This window comes from Sesamum indicum, linkage group LG2, assembly GCF_026168435.1.
Source record: "Sesamum indicum cultivar Baizhima isolate 11 linkage group LG2, ASM2616843v1, whole genome shotgun sequence".
Taxonomy (NCBI): domain Eukaryota; kingdom Viridiplantae; phylum Streptophyta; class Magnoliopsida; order Lamiales; family Pedaliaceae; genus Sesamum; species Sesamum indicum.
Window position 1 is genome coordinate 15,617,069 of NC_142658.1, and position 21,914 is coordinate 15,638,982.

A 21,914-nucleotide genomic window follows, 5' to 3' on the forward strand; every position below is an offset into this window, starting at 1 on the left:
CCCTAATCCGATTACATGAATCAACCCAGCCCAAATGGTAGATAGACATATGGAATTGGACATGCATATCAACAACTTGTAGATACTCACTCCTGACCGCATCATACCCTCAAATACTTAGAAGAATCCACTTGACCATCCTGATTCTTTGTCACCCAACATGCCCCATAAATTAAAATGGCAAGTTAACTTTCAAATCATCAATACTCTCTTGATTCCAATTATCGTTTAATAATTAGCTCAATCGTTCATTTTTTGTAGTGAATTTACAAAAAGTATATTCTTTTGAACTATAAATAATAATTCTATTTATTTTTTAAAATTTTTATAGACTTAGTGGATATATTTTTTTTAAATTTTTTCATCCACATCGTCCCATATTTTTATATTTTATTTTTTTTAAAAAAGTACAACAAGGACATCATTGACAATTCCAAATCTTTATTTAAGAATTATATAATTTTTTCATACATTATGAGTGTATTTATAATTTTTTAAATAATAATAGGGTATTCCTACTTACACCAAAACTTAAAAAAATTCGTTGTAATTTACCATAATTATATTTTATTTAATACTTGGTTGGTTAAATAGACATAAATTTGTGAATAATTATAAAAGATACATTGGGCCCTTTGTTTTGGGCCTGAATTCATTAAACATCGTAACGGGCCATTTTAATTTTCAATACGTAATTTGGCACATTTTGTTAAATAAATAGTAATAATTGTTAATGAGATGTTTTGATTATTTGGTACATAGTCTATAAATGGGATTTTTCTTTGACGCTGAACGATCTATTTTTCAAAAAGTACAATCACTACCATTCCCCAACTTCAACTTTAGTAGATTTTTCCATAATTTCAAAAAAAAAGACGTTGAAAAAAAAAAAAAAAAACTCTCCTATAACTAGAGACATAATCAAATACAACTTCTATTATGAACTGTCTTAAAATAGTCGAGAAAAGAAAGACTAAAACACGACTTTTTATTTATTTGTTTATTTTTACAACAAAAATCATATCAACGATAACAAAAAAAAATAATAAATATTTTTTTTTCTAATTATACTACCGTTATACATTTTCGCTAGCTAATGCGTGTAAGAATGTATGTTTTTTTATCCTTATAAGTGAATTTTGGTTAAAAAAAATTTGTTTGACTTGTAATAAGTAAGTAATAAGTCAATCGGGGCTAGATATACATGTTTTCATTCAAATTTTTTTCTAATATCAACAAATTTAAAATTTTTTTAATTAATGTAGGAATTTATTCGATAGACAAACGTCAGAAATATTAGATGTAATTTTTTAAATTACATAAAATTTAATAAAATAATTACATCAAATCTTAAAGAACGGGAATCAACTATCCCTTAAAAATAACAAATGAATAATAGCATGTACATTGTAAAAACTTGGAGTCGATGAGGATCATAATCCATTGAAATTGTGTGGTTGTGAGCTTTACCACTTCTAACTCTATCAAAGGCATCTTTCTATCCCTTTTGCTTCCATTGTTTTTTTCTATTGTGGTGGAAAGTAGTTGCTTTTGAACTAACATCCTTATTTCATTAAATACATCCTACCATATATTTTTTTTTATATATAAAATGTGTAATATTATGAAATCTCCCTTTATATTTATATATTCAAACCTTTATTTATTACATATTTAACACCTTAACTAAACAGTCAAATCAAATTTATAAAAGAATCCAATCTCAAGAAAATGATGAAAAAAAGGAATTTTTTCATTTTTATTTCCCTTTTTTTTTCTTTTCTCTCCATTCTTGCAAAACTGTATTTGTACGAGGATTTAGGATGTCTACTTGTCTTTTAGTCAAACCATTTGTGTTGTATGAGTGGACATTTAGACAACATTTTCATCACCCACCCTACCCCCCCCACCCCCACCCCCACCCCCTCGGCCCCCACCAAACTACAGCCATTTCCAAGTTTCCTCCTCTCCCCTCCCCCATAAGTTCCTCCACCAGTCTTCACTCTTAGCCCACATTCCTCAGCTCAACTCCTCCACCCCAATTCAACGCTAAAAAAAGAGCTGTTTTTTTCTTATCTTTTTTCCTTGTTTAAGTGATGGAGCAAGAATACCCGCGACCTTTACTCGGCAGCGACGATGTGGGCACCAGCAACTCCGTGGCCACCTCCTTTTCACACCCTTTTACCAGAATATCCACCAACCCTGACCAGCACAGAATCTTGATAGGTGATGAACCAGAAAATTACAATAATAGCGATGATAACGAGGAGGAGGAGGAGGATGCTGATGGTACAGCTGCTCCACTGACTGGAGACTGCGGCTACTCGAGACCCTTTTTGTTTCTTGACATGATATGGAACTTGGCTTTTGTTGTGGTGTCTGTTTTTGTGCTTTTGGCCACTGTCCACGAACGGCCCTCCACCCCTTTGAGGCTGTGGGTTTCTGGTTATGCTTTGCAGTGCCTTCTGCATGTGGGATTTGTGTGGGATGAATGCGAAAGACAGAGTCTTGATGATGATGTTGATGGGGGTTCTGATTTTCTTTTTTGTAGGGTGTTCTCTTTTTCTGCTCTCTGTCACAACAGGTAATTTTTGGATTAATCTTGGATTTATGTGTTCAAGCTTTGAGTTTGAGATGAGGAACTGTGTTTTTGTTTTGTTTTGTTTTGGATGTTTGTGGGTTAGTTCTGATTTTTGTTTATAAGTGTTTGTTAGTACTGCTGTCCATGTTGCAAGGCAGAAAATGACAGATAGAGAAACATTTCAAGTGTTGACTTGTATACTGTATGCTAGTTTAAGTTCTGTCTATTCATTTAAGGATTGGGTTCTGAAAGATTGAAGAAAAATAGTGTGGAGCCTATTCATATAGTAGTATTTATTTGTTCATTTATTTATTTATTTTTGTGGAATGTTGGTGGATAGGGTGTCATTGCTTGTTTACATTTGAGATTGAACTTCTCAAAGTATTTGTTGCTGCAGTTTTGTGGACATACTCCTCTTTGTTTCTGCTAACCGTTTAATTAGATTTCTTTCTTGTAATATTTGAACTCTCGTAGTAATTAATAATGGTTTTCATTTATGTGGATGTGCGAATGAAAAAATAGTGGCTGTTGAGATGTTCGAGACCGACTTATACCAGTGGTTGTGATCAAACAGTAGGATGGTAGATGTATCCTTTAGATCCGATAAAGTGTTTCTTCTTCACATGTATCTTGTTACTGGATAAGAGTATAAAGTGTACTATTCCTACACTGGACTATGAAAACTAGAAGGAAGTTTTTGAAGGTAGTAGAACCGAATGCATGTAGCACCCAGGTACAGTGGCTGGACAATTGAAATAGAGTTTACATGAGGTTGAATGATAAGCTACTAAGAAAAGTCTAGGTTGAGGGCTTGCTTCAGATGAGAATTTTAAGATGTGTACGAGGCAGATGAGAAGGATTACAGTATGAACATGATCATATCACCAGGCCAGCTGATACGACCAATTTCTGAAATTGATTAAGCTAATTTCAATGATAAATCTTGAGTAGGAGGTCCCTCAGAAATCAGAATGAAATGAAAGTTATGTTGTTAGAGGAATTAGTTTCTGGGTGTTAATAATAAATACAATCATATACATTTTATAAGAACTTATCAGTGGAAACATATTCATGACTTCACTAACTTTTATGGTTTTTATGCAAGTTCTGATATGTATCAGTGTGCAATTTTCAGCAATAATATTCGAAGCAACCACTGTTTTTCAATCTTTTCTCATGAATGAATGTAGTTTTGTACTTATGTGCACATTCGTCTATTAATGAGGCACATCAAGATCTATTCATGGAAATGGAGATTCTTTCGTATCATGAAAATAAAAGAGGATATGATTATTTGCAATGTGAAACAACACGAATCATATGAGCTGAGTTTGTGGTTAGCCCTTTTGCAATGAAATGATTGCTTGGTTAATTCGTAGCATATAGGTGCATAGCTGTCATCACCTGTCTTTTTATTACATCTCTATCCCCTTTTCATTTTGAAACTAGCCAAGGCCACCTAATAAAAAAGTGGAGGAACCAACCCAATTTAGTATTGTTTCCTAGTCATACTTGTAATTCATAGCTGTTGTCTTTTACGCATTCAGGTCCATATTCTCTACTTATTATCCATCCTTTGGTTATAGATAGCAACCCATGACTGAGCTAGTTGGTTCAATGGATTTCTTGTTACTGAAATGTTGGCAGATTGGAAATTAGTATTTGGACGACTGGAGATTCTGCTAAAGTTCTCTTTTCTTTGTCGTTGTCAGCATCATCAAGAAGTTGGAGTCCATTAACACTGTTGTTTCATCAGTCTGGTGGGTTTTCGGGTTTTACTGGATAGTAATGGGAGGCCAGCCCCTTCTGCAGGATTCTCCCCGTCTTTACTGGTATGTTCTATGCCTGTACATTCGGAAAAGAATGTAAATAGTTGTAACAAGTTATCTGTGTGTGTGATATCCGTACACGCGAAAGCGCGCACACACACATATATAAATTTGATGTGTTTGTGTGTTTCCACTGCTCTGAGTCGCCATCTCCATTGTATTATTTTCTCGAAGGGGCTCAGTTTCTTAGTTCTTATCATGCGAATACATTATTGATTTGCTTGGAAGTATTGCATTAAAGCCCTGAGCGATGGATTCTCTAAACTGCAGGTTGTCGGTGGTCTTTTTAGCCTTCGACGTATTTTTTATGATCTTCTGCATTGCGATGGCGTGTATTATTTTCCTTCTGTTGTTCTGTTGTTTCCCAATTTTAGCTACAGTTGCCTATGCAATGACTATTGGAGATGGAGCCTCTGAAAATGATATCAGGTCTCTTCCTAAGTATTTATACCGGCAGCAAAATACTGTAGGGACATCTGAGGGTGACAAGAAGCAAGAAGTTAAATTAACAGCGCTGCCTGGCAATAGTATTTACACAGCGGAACTTGTTCTTCACCCGGAGGACTCTGTAAGTATCTATCGTTTCTCTCATCTGGTTGGCAACATGAGAATTTGCCTTGTCCATCTATGTGCCTTTGTGAACCCTTCTGAGTCTTAATATTATCCTTTAATATATGTTACGTATCTTTTTGTTGTTCTTATTGCTGCATATCTCAATATCTTGGACTCGTCCCAACTTATTGTAAGTTTGTAAGTTCAGCTAACGTAGCTGATTCACGTGGTTCTTCTTTTTCCTATACTTCGTGCAATCGAATTCTAACTAGCCGTGCGACTATTTTTACAATGCAGGAATGCTGCATATGCCTTTACAAGTACGTGGATGGAGCAGAGTTGTGCACACTTCCCTGCAACCACCATTTCCACCATAAATGCATTACTAAATGGCTCCGCATCAATGCAACCTGTCCTCTTTGCAAATTCAACATTCACAGAGGCGAGACGTTGGTCTGACCAATCCAAACTAATACTTATTCAGACCTGTCAACTTACAAGATAGAAAATGACAGAGAATCAAATGTTCCTAGTTTCTTGCAACTAATGTACAGTAGAAAAGGCAAATTCCCTGAACAGTCAATGTAGAGGTAGTCTTGCTTTGGTTATCTTTTATATAGCAAGAACTCGTACACAAGTATGTAGTTTGATTATGAAATATTGGAAGAGCTGTTTTGGCCATTAGTACAATAGTAGACACCAACAGAGACAGATTCCAACTCTTCACCAGAAGGGATTATAAAAAGTAAGTGGGCATTCCTCCAATCTTCTAAAGCATGCTTTTGTGCTCCATTATATCTTATTAATAGATTAACTTAGCCAAATTCAATGTCAGCACCTACCATTGTGGACTTTAGTGTAGTCTGATCAATAGTCAAAAGATGACAACAACGAATAAATGAAACTTCACCATTCTCTTCCTCACAGAAAGAGAACAGGAAACACTGAAGCAATGGTAAGGAAATTGACAACCTAGTGTTGCCTTAGTCTAAAAGACCACATAGTAACACACTCAACAACTAGGATCATTTATCCAAAGTTCTTGTAGCAGCCTGTAGCTATTGATACTGCACCAAGGTCAAGTGTTGGCGCCACACACCAATATCTAAATGAAGGATAAGAATGGACTAAAATGGATGGGACAAAACAAGGTTTACATCTGTTGCAGCCCCACGTCCTCCTCTTTCTAAGTAGCATGAAGAACACATTTTTTTATGTCACCAAGATGACCAACTTCCAACTGCAAAATGGCAGAAGTAGGTCAACATCCTTCTAGACTCGAGATAATGATACAGTACTGTGAATAGCAACTCCTTCAAGTAGCATGAAGAAGACAATCCCAAGTCACCATTATGAACAATTACAGCCAATAAGCTTCAAATTACTCCTGTTTCAAGTGAACCAAGTTCCTGCTTGGGCTTGAGCTCATTCAGCATGAAGATCGCTAGCAGTGCCTCGTATAAAATGAAGCCTTAATTCATTCATAAACGGTAAAGAGAATGACTGTAAAGTGATATAAAACCTTATCATGGCTGTGATAGGGAAAAATTCATTGATAACAAGAAGTGAACAGATTTATATATTAAAGTGGATAAACACATTCCTATTCCATCCAAAGTCAACTTCCAAAGATATAATTGAAACTGATACAGTTAGGTCGCATTTACAATTGACAAAACTGAAATCTTGATGCCGCGAGAGAAGAACTGCAATAAACAGTACAGAAACAAGTTAGCAGTGGACCTGCAACATATCTAGAGTGAACATCTAAACATTCTTGTTCTTTTTCAACTTGGATGGTGGCCATCGTCCCTTCTTCCTTAAATGGCGCTTCCTTACAAGCCTCTTTCTCCTTAGCCTGATCTTCTTTGCCATTTTCATTCTCAACTTCTGCTCGAGCTTTAGCTGAAGCTTGGATTCCAAAGGCAGGTTCTCAATGGGTACACTTTCCTCCTTGCTGTCTGAGGGAGGAGTAGGAGACTCCGGAGTAGTGGAGTCTGTTCCATCAACATCTGAAGAAGCCTTAACAATGAATGCACCTCTATTATTGAGAAGAAAAGGTGCTTGAATTCTGGCCCCAACAAAGGATTTCGGATGCAAAGCAATTGACTTGTTGCACAACCTGAAGACTAATAACAAAAGAACAATTGCCATAGAACTCAGAAACAGCAGTTTTAAGGCTAATAAGAAACTTTACAAATGAGGATCATGATTTTCAATGCCACATATGCTCCCGTCCCCATAGCAACAACCTTAGCTCCTGATCCTCAAACAACTCAGGTCCTAAAAGCTATTTTTAAATGATTCTGATATCTCCCTAAGATTTGCAATACTACAATCAAGTAATGCATATCTATAACAAGATGCAGACCATATGTTTGCCGAAATACCTCAAAGACAGACCTATAAGTGACTGGCCATCCTAAAAGATATAAACAGGTTTGGCAGCATATCACATTGACAAAATTTATTAGTTTAAACAAATTTTTAGGTCAATTTGCAGAGCAGAAAATAAATATACAGTGACAACCGGGGTACTAACAAAAACAAGAAATAAACGGACACATTCATCATTCCCGGAAGACCCAGACGACAAAATAAAAAAAGAACAGAAAATGCAATCCATACCACAAAAGCTCCAGTTTTTCTAGTCAAAATTTGCCAACCAAAGAAACTAAATGGTTGTCTGCAATCCCAAGAAAAAAAAAAAAGACTTCCATAAACATAGAACAACTACAAGTTAAAACAAAGGATACTTCACTTAAATTCACATAAAAAAAAATCACATTCAGACAGTAATGAACAGGCTAATCTTCAGAAATCAAGACTACAAACTGTACAACATTGTAGCATAAGTATTTGTACAAGGCAAGCATTATACTCACAGGTGGGAGCAGCGAGTCCGGGCGTGGAGGATGGAGGTGAAGAAAGAGAGGAGAGGGCAGATGTGAAGAGGAGAGCCATCTCTCCGGTGTGCTTTCAGACTTTGGATAAGCCTCTTTCTGCACCTTTTATTGTTCAATTAAAAGGATTTCGGTTTGGTGGCAAAATGGAAAATATGATATTTACTTTTCTCCCCTTCAACTATTCGAAATTGACATTTTAACCACTATACTCTACCTTGGTGCTGCGTTTTTAAATTAACAAGATGGTTATGGCAAATGGCAATCTTCCAACTCCATTTTCTTTAAAGTAAGCACTATACACATGATATGTTAGACTTCTTTCAATTCTTAGGATCCTAAGGTAATGGATACCGGCAATTTAACACCAAAGTTCTCCATTGACGTTGCAATGGTGCGGTGTCCAGCTGAGGGGAACGGCGGCGTAGCGTGTTAGTCGCCGGAGAAAAGAAGTGTGTCTTCTCCGGCGTTATGAGAATCTTAGACAGATTCATCAGCACATCCCTTTCTCCACTTCCCCGTGGCCCATTCACTGCCACAATCCAAACCCGCTTCAAGAAACCCGCCAACACAGCCCAGACCCGCCTCGAGACGCGCACCCGGGACCCCAAACTCGATGTCCTCGCCTTCCACCGCCGCCGCCTCACCCTCATCCTCGGCCTCTACAGCCTCGTATCCGCCAAGCAACGAGGGCCCTTCGTCTCCTTACAGCTGCTCTCCCGGTGGGTCCCTCACGCCGGTGTCAATACCCTCTCTCCCGGCGAGTTTCTTCGGAAGTACCCACATGTTTTTCAGGTATTTACCCACCCTGTCAGAAGGAATTTGTGCTGTAAATTTACGTCGAAATTTGTGGAATTGCTTAAGCTGGAAGAGGAAATTGTATGTAATATGGAGAATGTTAATGTGATTAAGATAAGGAGGATTCTGTCGATGTCTGTGAATGGTAGAGTTCATTTACATGCAATTAGATTGATGAGAAGGGAACTGGGTTTGCCTGAAGATTTCAGGGAATCCGTAATTAGAAAGCATGGTGAGATATTTAGAATGATAGACTTGGAGATAGTGGAGTTGGTTGATTGGAATGAGAATGAAAGGGCTTTCAATTGTTCAGCAGAGGTTGAAAAGTGGAGGGAAAAAGAGTTCAGAGAGAAATGGTTGAGTGAGTTCGAGACGAAATATGCATTTCCAATTAATTTTCCAACAGGTCTCAAGATAGTTCCAGGGTTCAGGGAGAGATTGAGGAATTGGCAGAGGCTCTCGTATGTGAAGCCCTATGAGAGGGTGGAAAAAGTTCGAGTTCGTACTTGTGGAGGGGTTGAGAGGTATGAGAAACGGGCTGTGGGAATCATTCACGAGCTTTTGTGCTTGACGGTGGAGAAGATGGTGGAGGTAGAAAGGTTGGCGCATTTTAGGAAGGATCTTGGAATAGAGGTTAATTTGCGCGAGCTTCTTTTGAAGCATCCTGGGATTTTCTATATATCGACAAGAGGGAATACTCTAATGGTTTTTCTAAGGGAAGTGTATAGTGGAGGTTGTTTGGTTGAAACAAATATGGTTTATGATGTTCGGAGGAAAATGTTGGAGCTTTTACTTTTGGGTTGTCGCAATACCAGGGAGTTGAGAGAGCAAGAGGAAGCTGGAGAAGATAGAAACGATGCAGCGAATGATGAGGATGGAGGTGGTAGAAAAGATGGTGACTTTGTTATTCCAATTTTAGAGAGCTATTCTGGCAATAATCATGGTTGTGATTTCAATTATCAAGGTTAGAGCTTAGAGGGCTATATGAGTAAAAAGGCAGTTAAACGACTCTAGGAATGTTGGATTTGCAATGGAGCATGCAATTCTCAGTAACTTTGCCAAGTGAGCTTGGCAGATGAAATGACTGGGACTTTGTATAAGTCTTGAACAATACTTCCCAGAAGGCTATGCTGTTATCATTTCTCACAACATGTTAGAAGATTCAGGTTCATGACTTGTTGCTTTGTTTATCTACATTTGGGCTTCAGTTTCAACCAGAATCCCTTGTATTGGTTCATCATTGGCATCAGAGATTGTATATGTGGCTGAAAATTCTTTTTGATGCCACGGTTGGCTGGTGGAAACTGCTGGAACCTGTATTCCTATACTGAGCAAACAGCTGCCGTGCAGGAAAGGAGGATGGATTATGGTAAAGGGGGTGGGGGTTAAGCATGCAAGATGGCACTTCCACTTTTCCAATTTTTGGAAAGTTATTCAGGCTGTAATCTGTATTTGAAGTGGAATTGACATGAACTATCGATCTTGGTGTCTTTGTATTTTGAGCTGTACAGTTGGATATGTTCAAAGCTGGCATAACAATATTCTCCAATACAGCAATTGCAACATCGTCAAAATGTCTGGACAGAAGAACTTAAATCAATAGAATCTCATTGTTGCAAGCCAAGTACTGCCTCTTACATAAGCTCAACTAAAGCTTTATTAAAATATAAATCAAACCAGAAGGAAACCTAATAAGCTGATAAGCTGATTGAGGTACATATGGGAACAATAGAGGACTGTTGCCTATAGCAACCGGCATCCTTAACAGAAAAATACACAGCCACACTTGCTGCAATACCAAATCAGACAAACACATGTAATTTGGATCTGCAGAAAACATTGTCCTTCTCATCCTCCAGCACGAGAGAAGCAGCAACAAGTGCGTCCTGCGCACCAATATAAAGAGATGTTATAGATCTTCCAGTACACTTCTCTGACCTTCCTTGCTGGATGGAACAGTCCCTGAAGACAATAGCTGCTCCCAATGCAACCCTCATTCCTTCAATAGCTTCCATCGCAGCATTGGTAACATGTAGAGATGTCTCAAAAATGTTAGGCCAAACATAATTTGTTGGATCGATCAAAGCATCCTCACATCCTAAACCAGCAAACCTGAGGGCCATGTGCTTAATACTTTAGGGACAGCCGAGGGTGACAAGAAGGAAGTTAAATTAACAATGTATGGCAATAGTGTTTCCACGGCAGAGCTTACTCTTCACCCTGAGGACTCTTTAAGTATCTACCGTTTCTTTCATCCAACCCGGCAACATGAGAATCTGCGTTGTGCATGTATGTGCCTCTGCGAACCCTTTTTGAGTCGTAATATTATCCTTAAACATATGGTACACATCTTTTTGTTGTTCTTATTGCTGCATATCTCAATATCTTGGACTCGGTCCCAACTTCTGAAAGTTGAGCTAATGTAGCCATTCACGTTGTTCTTCTTTTTCCTTTGCTTCGTGCAATCGAATTCTAACTAGCCGTGCGACTAATTTTACAATGCAGGAATGCTGCATATGCCTTTACAAGTACGTGGATGGAGCAGAGTTGTGCACACTTCCCTGCAACCACCATTTCCACCATAAATGCGTTATTGAATGGCTCTGCATCAGCGCAACCTGCAAATTCAACATTCACAGAGGCAAGACGTTGGTCTGACCAATCCGAACTAATACTTATACAGGGCCTGTCAACTTAGAAGATAAAATGACAGAGCAGCAAAATGTTCCTAAATTTCTTGCAACTAATGTACGGTAGAAAAGGCAAATTCCCTGAACGGTCGATGTAGAGGTAGTCTTGCTTTGGTTATCTGAGATGTAGCAATAACTCGCACATAAATATGTAGCTTGACTATTATTGGAAGAGCTCTTTTGGCCATTAGTACAATAGTAGACACCAACAGTAACAGATTCCAACTCTCCACCAGAAGGGATTATAAAAAGTAAGTGGGCATTCCTCCGATCTTTCTAAACATACTTTTGTGCTCCATTATATCTGCTTAATAGATTAGCTTAGCCAAATTCGACGTTAGCACCTACCATTGTGGACTTTAGTGTAGTCTGATTCATAGTCAAAAGAGGACAACAACGAATAAATGAAACTTCACCATTCTCTGCACAGAAAGAAAACAGAAAAGCACTGAAGCAAAAGAAAGGAAATTGACAGCCTATGTTGCCTTACTCTAAAAGACTACATAGTAACATACTCAACAACTAGGATCATTTATCCAAAGTTCTAGTAGCAGCTGGTAGCTATTGATATTGTCACAAGGTGAGCCTTGGCGCTAACCCAATGCCAACATCTAAATGCAGGAAAAGAATGGACTAAAACTGTTGGAACGAAACAAGGTTTACTTCTGTTACAGCCCCAAGTCGCCGTCTTTCTAAGTAGCAAGAAGAAACATATGTTTTTATTTCACTCAACTCACAGCAAGACAATTAGATCCCGGTTTAGAGCTTTAGTCATAAAACTATGACATTTTTCTCCAGTACAGCCGTGCGGTCCAGTACAGCCGTGCGCAACCACAGAACAAGAGTCGCCCAAATGGCCGAACAGAAGAGCAAAAATCATAGAATTTCATGGTTGCAAGCCAAAAACTGCCTCTTCCATAAGTTCAACTAAAGGTTTATTACAATAGAAATCAAACCAAGAGGAAACCTAATAAGCTGATTGAGCTACATATTGGAACAATAAGATGACTCCGTCGCTTATAGCAACCGGCATCCTTAATAGGCAAAAATACACAGCCGCAAGTTCTGCAATACCAAATCAGACAAACATATGCAATTCCGGTCTGCAGAAAACATTGTTCTCCTCATCCTCCAGTACCGGATAAGCAGCAACAAGCGCGTCCTGCGCACCAATATAGAGAGAATTGTAGATTTTCCAGTACACTTCTCTGACCTTCCTTGCGGGATGGAATAGTCCCTGAAGACAATAGTTCAGTACAATAGCTGCTCCCAATGCAACCCTCATTCCTTCAATAGCTTCCATGACCGCATTGATAACATGTGGGGATGTCTCAAAAATGTTAGGCCAAACATAATTCATCAGATGGATCAAAGCATCCTCGCATCCTAGACCAGCAACCCCTAGCGCCATGTGCTTAACAGCAGAAGCTGCAGTTTGCCGATGAACCAAATCTCTGTCCATGAGAGCATCCTCCAGTAATGGAGTTACTGCATATATGTAGTCTTTACCCATCTCACCGATGTACTCAAACAGAAAAGAAAGTGACTTCAGAACACCATTCTGAACATTGAGCTCAGGCACACGGTATTCATTCATCAATGCAGGCAGAACTGTAAAAGGTGAGCATGTTTCTGCAACAATTGCTATGGCCACAGTTGTGCACACACGATTTTGACGTTCCTGAACCTTGAGGTTGTTTAACAATGTTGCGAGAACATCCTGTGGCCCAATAGCCTTTGCAATATAACCAAAAGTATTCACAGTTGCTCTACGGATACCCTTTTTATGTGCTTTGAGCATCTCAAGAAGCTCAAAACATATTCTCATCCACTCCCTTGCAGGGACAAACTCAGCCCCACGATCAGCAATTCTTCCAACAAGATCGATACAATTCTCTTGGACCTTCTCATGGCGATTCTTCAAGATAGGAGTCAGCCGAGGAAGCAAATCCTTGATAGGCGGTGTCATCTTAGTCATACCAATTACATTCACAATAGCCTTGAGAGCACCCAATATTGAACCCAAAACCTCTGGGTATTCCTCACCCAAATACTCGTACAATACAACACCAAGGTGGCCCATAAGTTGTTCTTCTCCACACTGTTTCATAACCACAGCAATCCTAGATATAAGATCTGCTGCTTGTTGCCTCACTTTGGCACTCTTATTGTTGAGCCGCCATTTTATGGTACCACATATCTGAGGAAGATATGGTTTCACTCTCTGACCAAGGGAGTTGACAACAGCACCAAACCCATTAAGCATAACATTGGCATCATCACTGGTCTGCTCTTGGAAAGCATAGAGAATTCCATCAATTAATAACTCTTCTAACCGAGCATCAATATCAGATGCTCCCAAGTTAGTAACCACTTTTTCAATTGTCTCCATAACCATCCTTCTATAGGGCTCACTTTCATCTTTCAGGTCTTCCACAATTCTTCCTACTATATCAGCAACACCGACTTTGTTAGCTATCTCGACTGTTGTCTCAACAAGTTGCTTGTAATTTCTCCGGTCTAAGGCCATCCTTCGGACCCAGAAATTACGGAAGAACTCTGGAAGAATATCATTTCTGATATAATCCGCCTCCACACCTTCTGTACTCACACACTGCTTCACCACTTTCAGCACAATTTTCTTCATTTCTTCATCTGGTGACTGGAATTCACGAATCAGAATAACCATAACTTCCTTGGTATAGTAGCTGGCATATATGGCATCCATCAGTGGTATGATAAAACCAATGGCCTTCAGAAAAGCAGCCAAGACTTTCCCACGGTGGGATCTGATACCCTTCCACAAAGGCTTCAACACTGAGTCAAAGCTTTCAATACCATATGGGGCAGCAGCCTCAGCAAGCGCAGCCAAAGACAGAGCCGTGATGGTTCTGACTTTCTGATTTTCATCATTAAGGCCGTGTTCAATTATCTCAACAAGGGACCTCAAGTGGGGAAGAACGGCACACCCAATTAAAATTGCAATCTGCTGCACAATTTTGATACCCGTGTGACGAGCTTGCCATGATTTTTTACTCTGACAGACAGCTTTCAAGAATGGCAGTAAAGCAGGAATCCCAAGGGCAGAGGCAACAACACTAAAAGCTCTTGCAGTGGTGTTCCTAACATACTCATCAATATTATCAATGTCTGGACGCATAGCAGCAATCATAGTGGCCAACCCTGCTGCCTTGCTCAGATTTGAGATTATCTCTCTACCTTCTACACGAGCATAGTAATCCTCATCAATCAATAGAGGCTCGATAACCACCAAAATTTTGTGAACATATGGACGAACCAACTCATCCAACTTATAGAGTACCCTATCGATAACTTTTACCAACAAGTGTCTCTCCTGGTCTTCCAACGTTGGCTGCATGAGAAGTGGCAGGATACGGTTAAACAATGGTCCAGCACCAAATTCCCTTGCCTTATCTGTGAGCTGTCTCAAAGCAGTTTTCCTCTGAGGTGGAGTACCGTTTTTAACTTTTAGCAAGAGTTTCATGATCTTTCGCTCTTTCTGCTCATCTGGAGATAACTCCTCTTCATTTTCTTCATTCAGCAGTGAACCAAAGTACTGATAGTCCTCAGGTTTCATAAATGGCAAACCACCAGGCAACTCTTTCGGCACATCAAACTGCTGACCTCGATTTTCTTCAGGAATATTATACAGAGGTGTGCCCATTGGAGTTGGTGTAGCAAGAAGCTTCCGAGCAGGGGTTCTGATAGGAACATAAGAAGCAGGGGGTTCTAGAATCTTATACCCTTCTTGTGGAAACATTGCATCGAGTTCCTCATCAGTTAATGGCCTGTTCCTTTCCTCAATATCCTTCTCCCATCTCAACAAATTATACTGCTCAGGAGTCATTGCGCTCCGCATAATGGCATTAGGAGTTGGGGTAGCCATATCAGCAGCCCCAAAAGGAGTGACACCGGGTGTATATGCTGCAGCAGGGGTAGCACCCGGTGTAGCGCTGCCCATGGTGGCAGGAGTCTCATCCCACCTTGACCTCTGCCTTTTAGGAGTTGGAGTAGCCATCCCTCCCAGCTTCGGCGTGGCATCCCAAGCCATTCCAGCAGGGGTTGCTCCAGGTGTAACCCCACCAGCAGGAGTTGCATCTGAGTCGTTCAGTCTCCCTGGAGTTGGAGTCTCATCCCATCTGTTTTTCCTTGAAACTGATGGTGTTGCATCCCCAATTCTCCCAGGTGTAGGGGTTGCATCCCACCTCCCAATTCCAGGTGTTGAGTCAGGCAAATCCCAGTCAGACCCTGCCTTAGCCTTTTTCCCCCCAGCACTCTCATCCTGAGACATATCCCACCTATTCCTCTTCTTTGGCTTTTCTACGTCTTTCTCCTTTGCTTTTGCCTCCTCTTCTTCCTTCTTCTTCTTTGCAATCTCCCTCTTCACCTCCTCCTCCTTCCGCTTTAGCGCTTCTTCCCTCATCACATCAGCATAAGTTCTCACTTCAGGCCCAGGCGTCTTGTCCAAAAATGGATCATTCCTCTCTGGAGATATGATCCTATTTAACCTCCTCCTCCGGTAGTCATCTTCCCTATCAATAATCTTACTTGGCTGCTTAAATCCAGATATCTCATCCTCCTCACCAGTTCTTAAGGGCTCCTTAAAGAACTGTTTTGGAGCAGTAAATGATGCCATTTTTTTAGCAATTTCATTCTCAGTTGCATCCAAATTATCTTCCTCATCATTCACGGGGATGGATTGTTCATAGCCCTCAAACTTGTTTGCACTATAGAGATCTGTATCAAAGGTTAGAGAGGTGAGTGCAGCAAGGTCCTTCTCCATTTTTTGCCTCTCTTCTTTGACCCTCTGAATCTCTGTGTCTACATCCATTTTCGTGATCTTAAAATTCCTCAGAAATGAAAATACAAAACCCTCCAACGTCGAAGTCCTTCAGCCAATAAAATCAGCAAGTATTTCAAGAAAAACCACTTAATATCCTAACTTTAACCCCCAAAACCTGTTAAAATGAAAGAAAAAATCAGGACAGATCAAACTACACCAAATTGGGGAAAAGGAAAACCTCTCCTTCCATCAATTGCCAACAAGCCACAAGGAAAACACACCGATACACACGTGAAAGCACTCCTTATACTTAAATTTACGCGAGAAAATACACCAAAAGAAAGAAAGTAGGGCTTTGCCAAGTGTCTAATATCTTCTGATCCACTCTTTATATTATTTTTCATCCAAACCAGTGAAAGCAAAGATGATAAAACGCGGAAAATATAAAGGAACAAAATGAAAACGTAAAAATTGATTAAGAAACGACACGCACAAAAAGCGGAAATGGATACAATCAAATCAACTAAAGATCCCAACATGCATGTGTACGAAACTAGGGATTTCAATGAATTGGGAATTTCAACTCACCTGATCTTTTGGGATTTCCGTGGAGTACAAGGGTGGTGCTAACGGATCAAGAGAGCACCCGAACTATGTATAAATGGAGCCCTACCGACTGAAATTGGTTTAAACCTTTTTATTATCGGTTTTGAGTTCGATATCGGATCGTCCGCTTTGTAAAGTCCGACCCGATAACAATAGTGAACGGGCTGAATTGGTAGCGAACTATTGGGCCATCCCAATTATCGACCCGAGTTTTATCCGACCCAATAAGTAAGGAGAGGTTATTGCGAATGACAAAAAACTCCTTCAGCATATCTTTATAGCCAACCCTAGTCCAAGATATCGCTCTTTCGTTGCTCTTGTCCGGCCACGGAGCTGGGACTTTTTCTCCTCCCGTCGCCGCCGCTCTCCGGCTCTGTTCTTCTACATACAATGTGTACTGGATAGATGCGTATTTATACGTATAAGAATGGAAATTGAAGCGGAGAAAGCACGAGTAGTGATTTTCAGGGACATTAGGAGATATTACTGTGAGTACTGTGGCATTTGCCGCTCCAAGAAGTCTCTCATCTCGTCTCATATCCTTAGTCACCACCAGGTTTGTTTATTTCTTGATTGTGTATCTACATCTCGATGAAAGAAACAGCTTGTTGCGATGTTGTGCTATAGTGGTTTGTAATTTTGGTTGGTGTTGTGAACGTATGTGGATTTTTGTTGCAGTTTGATTGTTATTTGGTGAATGATTTTTTGGTTTTTTGATGGTGCAGGAGGAAAATGTAACTGAGGTAAATAATGGGACAAGCGGGGGGGATAAATTGAGTACTTGTGAAGTGTGCAGTTCGAGTTTCCGGAAGCCTGCTCATCTGAAACAGCACATGCAAAGCCATTCTCTAGAGGTGAGCGTTCTTATTCAGTTTTCTATTTAAGAATTTTTCGTATACTTGCTAATTTGGAGTATTTGGTAACTATCCTGAGTTGTTTCGGAAAAGAACGTTGGAAATGCTTAGAAGTAGATAGAATGCTGAAGTTAAATTGTGTTATGGGAGAAACATAATGTTAGGAATGTCTTTAATGGGTTGATTGGCATGCATCTTTTTCCTATATATAGAATGCTTGGACATAAGTATTTAGTCTACTCTGGTTTTGAGATTGCAAAAATCATGTTATGGAAGGAAAATATATATGCTATATATATATATATATATTAATATATGCTATGATTTGCGGCAATATGTGCTAAGTGTTGTTATAAGCATTGAGGCACGACTCCCACATGTAGTCCCAGATTATGAGAATCACAATGCAGTGCGGTGATGAATCTAATAATGGTCAAAATTTGAGAGTAACAACTGGCTTTTGTATGGATAACCTTGAACTTTAAGTACCATTGTCCGAGTCTTTTACTATTATTATTTTGTTGCCAAATGCCAATATTCTGCCTTCGAGCCCAAGTTATTCTTTTGTTGGTATTTGAGCTTTTTCTTTCCTATCCTTTATTGTACTGTTTGTTATTTCTGGTACTGTGTCTGTTGAAAATAGATACCTTGCAGATTGAAGTAGGATGGACAAAAAGAATGATCATGTATGATTTGGCGTGAGGCATTGGATCCCACATAAAAGAACTCCAAAATGCAAGAGGCATCAAGTACCTTGAATGGATTAGTACCAGGTGGGAGACCGCCTGAGAAGCTCTGTCAAGTGAGCCTCTGTCACGCTCGTCATTCTTTCAGGTCTGAGGATATAGGACTATGCTTGTTTCTCAAGGTAAAATTGTTCTGTTGCAGAGGCCTTTTACATGCCCAGTGGATAACTGTCACTCCAGCTATAGAAGAAAGGATCACTTGACCAGGCATATGATCCAACATCAAGGGAAGTTGTTTGAATGTCCTATTGAGGAATGTAAAAGAAGATTTGCATTTCAGGGTAATATGAAGCGGCACATAAAAGAGTTGCACCAAGAATCCTCTTCGACTAATGTTGAGCCTCCAAAAGAATACGTTTGCCCAGAACTGGGATGTGGAAAGGTGTTTAAATATCTCTCCAAATTGAGTAAACATGAAGATTCGCATGGTAAGTTACTTTTAACTCAGCTCCAGCAAGTTGACACTTTGGGGAACTCCAAATTCTGGGATACAGTAACGCCACCTTTTGAACATATGTTGTAATTCATTTCTGAATGCAGTTAAGTTGGATACAGCGGGGGCCTTCTGTTCAGAACCAGGTTGTATGAAATATTTCACCAACAAGCAAAGCCTTAAGGAGCACCTTTGTTCTTGTCATCAATACATTGTGTGTGATAAATGTGGATCCAAGCAGCTGAAGAAAAACTTTAAGCGTCATCTTAGTATGCATGAAGCAGCCATTTCCATGGAGAGGATAAAATGTAGTTTTAAGGGATGTTTGCACACATTTGCTACTGTAAGATTCTGGCCGCCAAAATTCATTTGATTTGCATCTCGTCTAGCTTTGAGAAATTCTCTAAATTGTGGCAATCCATGTTGCCTTACTACGTATCCTTTTTGCTGACATGTCTGTCTCTTGTACAGGAATCAAATCTCAATCAACACATGAAAGCTGTGCACTTGGGGCTCAAGCCATATGCCTGTAGTATACCAGGTTGTCACATGAAATTCGCATTCAAACATGTCAGGGACAAACACAAAAAATCTGGATACCATGTCTATACCCCAGTAAGTCTTGCTTTAGCAATTTCTGCAGCACAAGCTTCCCTTGATTACACGTCCCCCTTTTCATTTCCAGAGCATCATGGGAAGCTTATATGAATTCTGACCAAATAATATCTCACCCTAACCATACATGTTCAGGGAAATTTTGAAGAGTCTGATGAGCAATTTCGCTCTAGACCCAGAGGTGGCAGGAAACGAAAGCGTCCGACCATTGAAACTCTGCTACGGAAAAGGGTTGTACCACCTACCAATTCAGATGTCAGTAAGCTACTTTCTGCAGACTCGGATGATTAGCAGAGGTACACTCAGCTGTCCCTAAAATGTTCTCTCAAATCATCCTATATATTACACGGACTACAACGGTGGGTAAAGCATATTAATCAGCCCCTCATCTTTTATTCGCCTATATTTACCAGTTATGTTGAAATATGTTTTGGCATATGGATCTATCAAGTGGAAATATCACATGTTTGAGTTAGAAATCCAAATCTATTGTTAGTTTCTTCATGGCTGGGGTCTTCAGTATGTTGGATCTTTGTGCTGGCTTTTTGCAGAATCAAGAACTGCTCTAATTCAATTCTTGAAAAGACCATTATCCTAACTCAAATATTTGAAATTCATTACCGCCTATTTTTATCTTAATTTCCTCATTTGAAATTTATCTTCTAGCTATATCTATGCTAATATAAAAAAGAAAGACCATCGACATTTACATATGGCAGTTAATGATACCACTGCACTAATTTTTTGTGAAGCAAAAAATGCCCATCAACTAATAAGATAATTAATTTGTTCAAGTTTTTAAATTTTATATTAACTGATAGATTAGTATTCTTTTCTTTCTTTCTTTTTTTTTAAATGTAATGTATTGATTTATATATGTTACTCTTATTTATAATATATTTTAAAACGTGAAAACAACGTGCTATAACAGCTGGTACACGATTATAAAGAAAAGATGATTCTTAGACTCAAATGATAATTTTGATGCACCTGCGCCACATTATTGTAATACCAAAAATGTCGTTTCATTGATAGAATCTATTTAACTTCTCAACTTATGGTGATGAATTAACTATTAATCATATCTTTTAGAAAATTAATGCAATAACTTGTATGCACAAATTAAATTTATTCCCTTTTGTTTAATTATTGTTAATTAAAATAAAAATTGCATATTAGTATTTGTGTTGCATGTAACTATAACAATCACTATTGATATAATATATATTGTACAAAGTTTCAATTTTTAATTTATGTCAAGTAAAATCTATGTTGATAATTAATGCATTACAAAAAGTTATCAAATAGTTTTTGCATGTGAGGAACCGTAAGATAATAACAAACTTTAACATATAAGAACAAATTAGGAGCTTTAATAAAATAAAAATATTAGTAAATTAGGTGCAGGTAGTCCGTTCCATGACGTCTTAAGTATTACAGAGGAAACAATAGGATTACGAACACTCAAATTAATTCCAAATTGTAGTTTTATGTGGATCCAACATGGACCAACCCTTGATCTGATATCATGTCACCCGCGTCGAAGAGGTCCATTCCGGGGACTTGGGCTGTGAGCCCAATTGGGCCCTTTCGCTGTAAGCCTCTACATAATGGATATTAAGTAATAGTAATTTTAAAGTTTTTTATAATCTCATAATTTCACAATATTTTTGTCTCACCCACTGCTCCATGTTTCTGTAATTTCAAAATATTTTAATAATCTCATAATTTTATAATTTTTTTTCCATACACCCACTATTCTATGTTTCTCTCTCTAATTTCAAAGTTTTTTTTAATAATCTCATAATTTTACAATTTTTTAGTCCTTTCACCCACTACTCCATGTTTCTCTCTCTATAAATTTCTCTATGTTTGTTTTTCTAACAAACTTTTATATTTTTAATAAACTTACAATTTTAATATAGCTTTTCTTATCACCTCACTCCCCATTTCTTTATTCAACTTTTTTCTTTCTTATTACAAATTTCTTTTTTTTTTCATTTCACCTTTTAATTCTTTTTTATATGCTCGTTAGACTGCGTGCAACGATGATGACTGACAAAATAAAAAATGACCATATAGAAAATTGCAAAAGACTTACTATAATGTCAGAGTATTAAAAAGACTAATAAAGTAGATAATTCTTTGTAAGTAAGACCACTATGAATTGGACCCAATCTAATCTAGTGATAGAAATTACAACAATCTAAACTTTATGACATGAATTGAAACTCCAATGTCCTAAATTTCTTCTCCTGGAAGGCTTCTCTTCTTGTCAATTTTTGAAGGAGTTTTAGTGGGATGGGATGGTCAAATTGACTAAAATTCTTGATGAAAAATCATCTATATTAATTTAATGAGTCCAGTCAAGAAGCCCAGTGGGTGCTGCTTTAGACCAAGTCCTCCATGTTAATTTTACTTAGCTTTTTATGAAAGAATAGTTGGAGCAGTTAGAGTACTCCCACTATACCTATTCTCATTCTCAATCTCTCCTTGACAAAGA

At 38.6% G+C, this 21,914-nt stretch overlaps 5 protein-coding genes across 7 annotated transcripts; 3 read left to right on the forward strand and 2 right to left on the reverse strand.

Annotated features, from left to right (window-relative positions):
- Nucleotides 1–1,922: 1,922 nt before the first annotated feature.
- Nucleotides 1,923–5,652, forward strand: LOC105155790 (E3 ubiquitin protein ligase RIE1). The gene is made up of 4 exons (XM_088877649.1): nucleotides 1,923–2,584; nucleotides 4,294–4,413; nucleotides 4,681–4,978; nucleotides 5,260–5,652. The coding sequence occupies exons 1-4, from the start codon at nucleotides 2,097–2,099 to the stop codon at nucleotides 5,419–5,421; spliced, it is 1,068 nt and encodes a 355-aa protein (XP_088733775.1). The 5' UTR covers nucleotides 1,923–2,096; the 3' UTR covers nucleotides 5,422–5,652.
- An 862-nt stretch (nucleotides 5,653–6,514) lies between these two features.
- On the reverse strand, nucleotides 6,515–8,001 carry PSRP5 (plastid-specific 50S ribosomal protein 5). The gene is made up of 2 exons (XM_011071748.3): nucleotides 7,848–8,001; nucleotides 6,515–7,091 (listed from the first exon to the last, which is right to left on the reverse strand). The coding sequence occupies exons 1-2, from the start codon at nucleotides 7,924–7,926 to the stop codon at nucleotides 6,730–6,732; spliced, it is 441 nt and encodes a 146-aa protein (XP_011070050.1). The 5' UTR covers nucleotides 7,927–8,001; the 3' UTR covers nucleotides 6,515–6,729.
- Nucleotides 8,002–8,077: 76 nt separating this feature from the next.
- Nucleotides 8,078–10,212, forward strand: LOC105155792 (Ubiquitin carboxyl-terminal hydrolase family protein). Its single transcript, XM_011071749.3, has one exon. The coding sequence runs from the start codon at nucleotides 8,337–8,339 to the stop codon at nucleotides 9,630–9,632; it is 1,296 nt and encodes a 431-aa protein (XP_011070051.1). The 5' UTR covers nucleotides 8,078–8,336; the 3' UTR covers nucleotides 9,633–10,212.
- Nucleotides 10,213–12,245: 2,033 nt separating this feature from the next.
- LOC105155793 (uncharacterized) lies at nucleotides 12,246–16,873 on the reverse strand. The gene is made up of 2 exons (XM_011071750.3): nucleotides 16,746–16,873; nucleotides 12,246–16,332 (listed from the first exon to the last, which is right to left on the reverse strand). Exon 2 carries the CDS (start codon nucleotides 16,203–16,205, stop codon nucleotides 12,432–12,434), a length of 3,774 nt encoding a protein of 1,257 aa, XP_011070052.1. The 5' UTR covers nucleotides 16,206–16,332; nucleotides 16,746–16,873; the 3' UTR covers nucleotides 12,246–12,431.
- A 176-nt stretch (nucleotides 16,874–17,049) lies between these two features.
- On the forward strand, nucleotides 17,050–19,915 carry LOC105155794 (transcription factor IIIA). 3 transcript variants are annotated; one of them, XM_011071751.3, is made up of 6 exons: nucleotides 17,050–17,319; nucleotides 17,489–17,617; nucleotides 18,506–18,791; nucleotides 18,904–19,139; nucleotides 19,268–19,411; nucleotides 19,547–19,915. In XM_011071751.3, exons 1-6 carry the CDS (start codon nucleotides 17,191–17,193, stop codon nucleotides 19,700–19,702), a joined length of 1,080 nt encoding a protein of 359 aa, XP_011070053.1. In that variant the 5' UTR covers nucleotides 17,050–17,190; the 3' UTR covers nucleotides 19,703–19,915. The 3 variants fall into 3 exon arrangements, with proteins under 3 accessions (XP_011070053.1, XP_011070054.1, XP_088733776.1); XM_011071752.3 differs by lacking the exon at nucleotides 17,050–17,319 and adding an exon at nucleotides 18,272–18,419; XM_088877650.1 differs by lacking the exon at nucleotides 17,050–17,319 and adding an exon at nucleotides 18,261–18,419 and having other exon boundaries at nucleotides 17,491–17,617.
- Nucleotides 19,916–21,914: the final 1,999 nt, after the last annotated feature.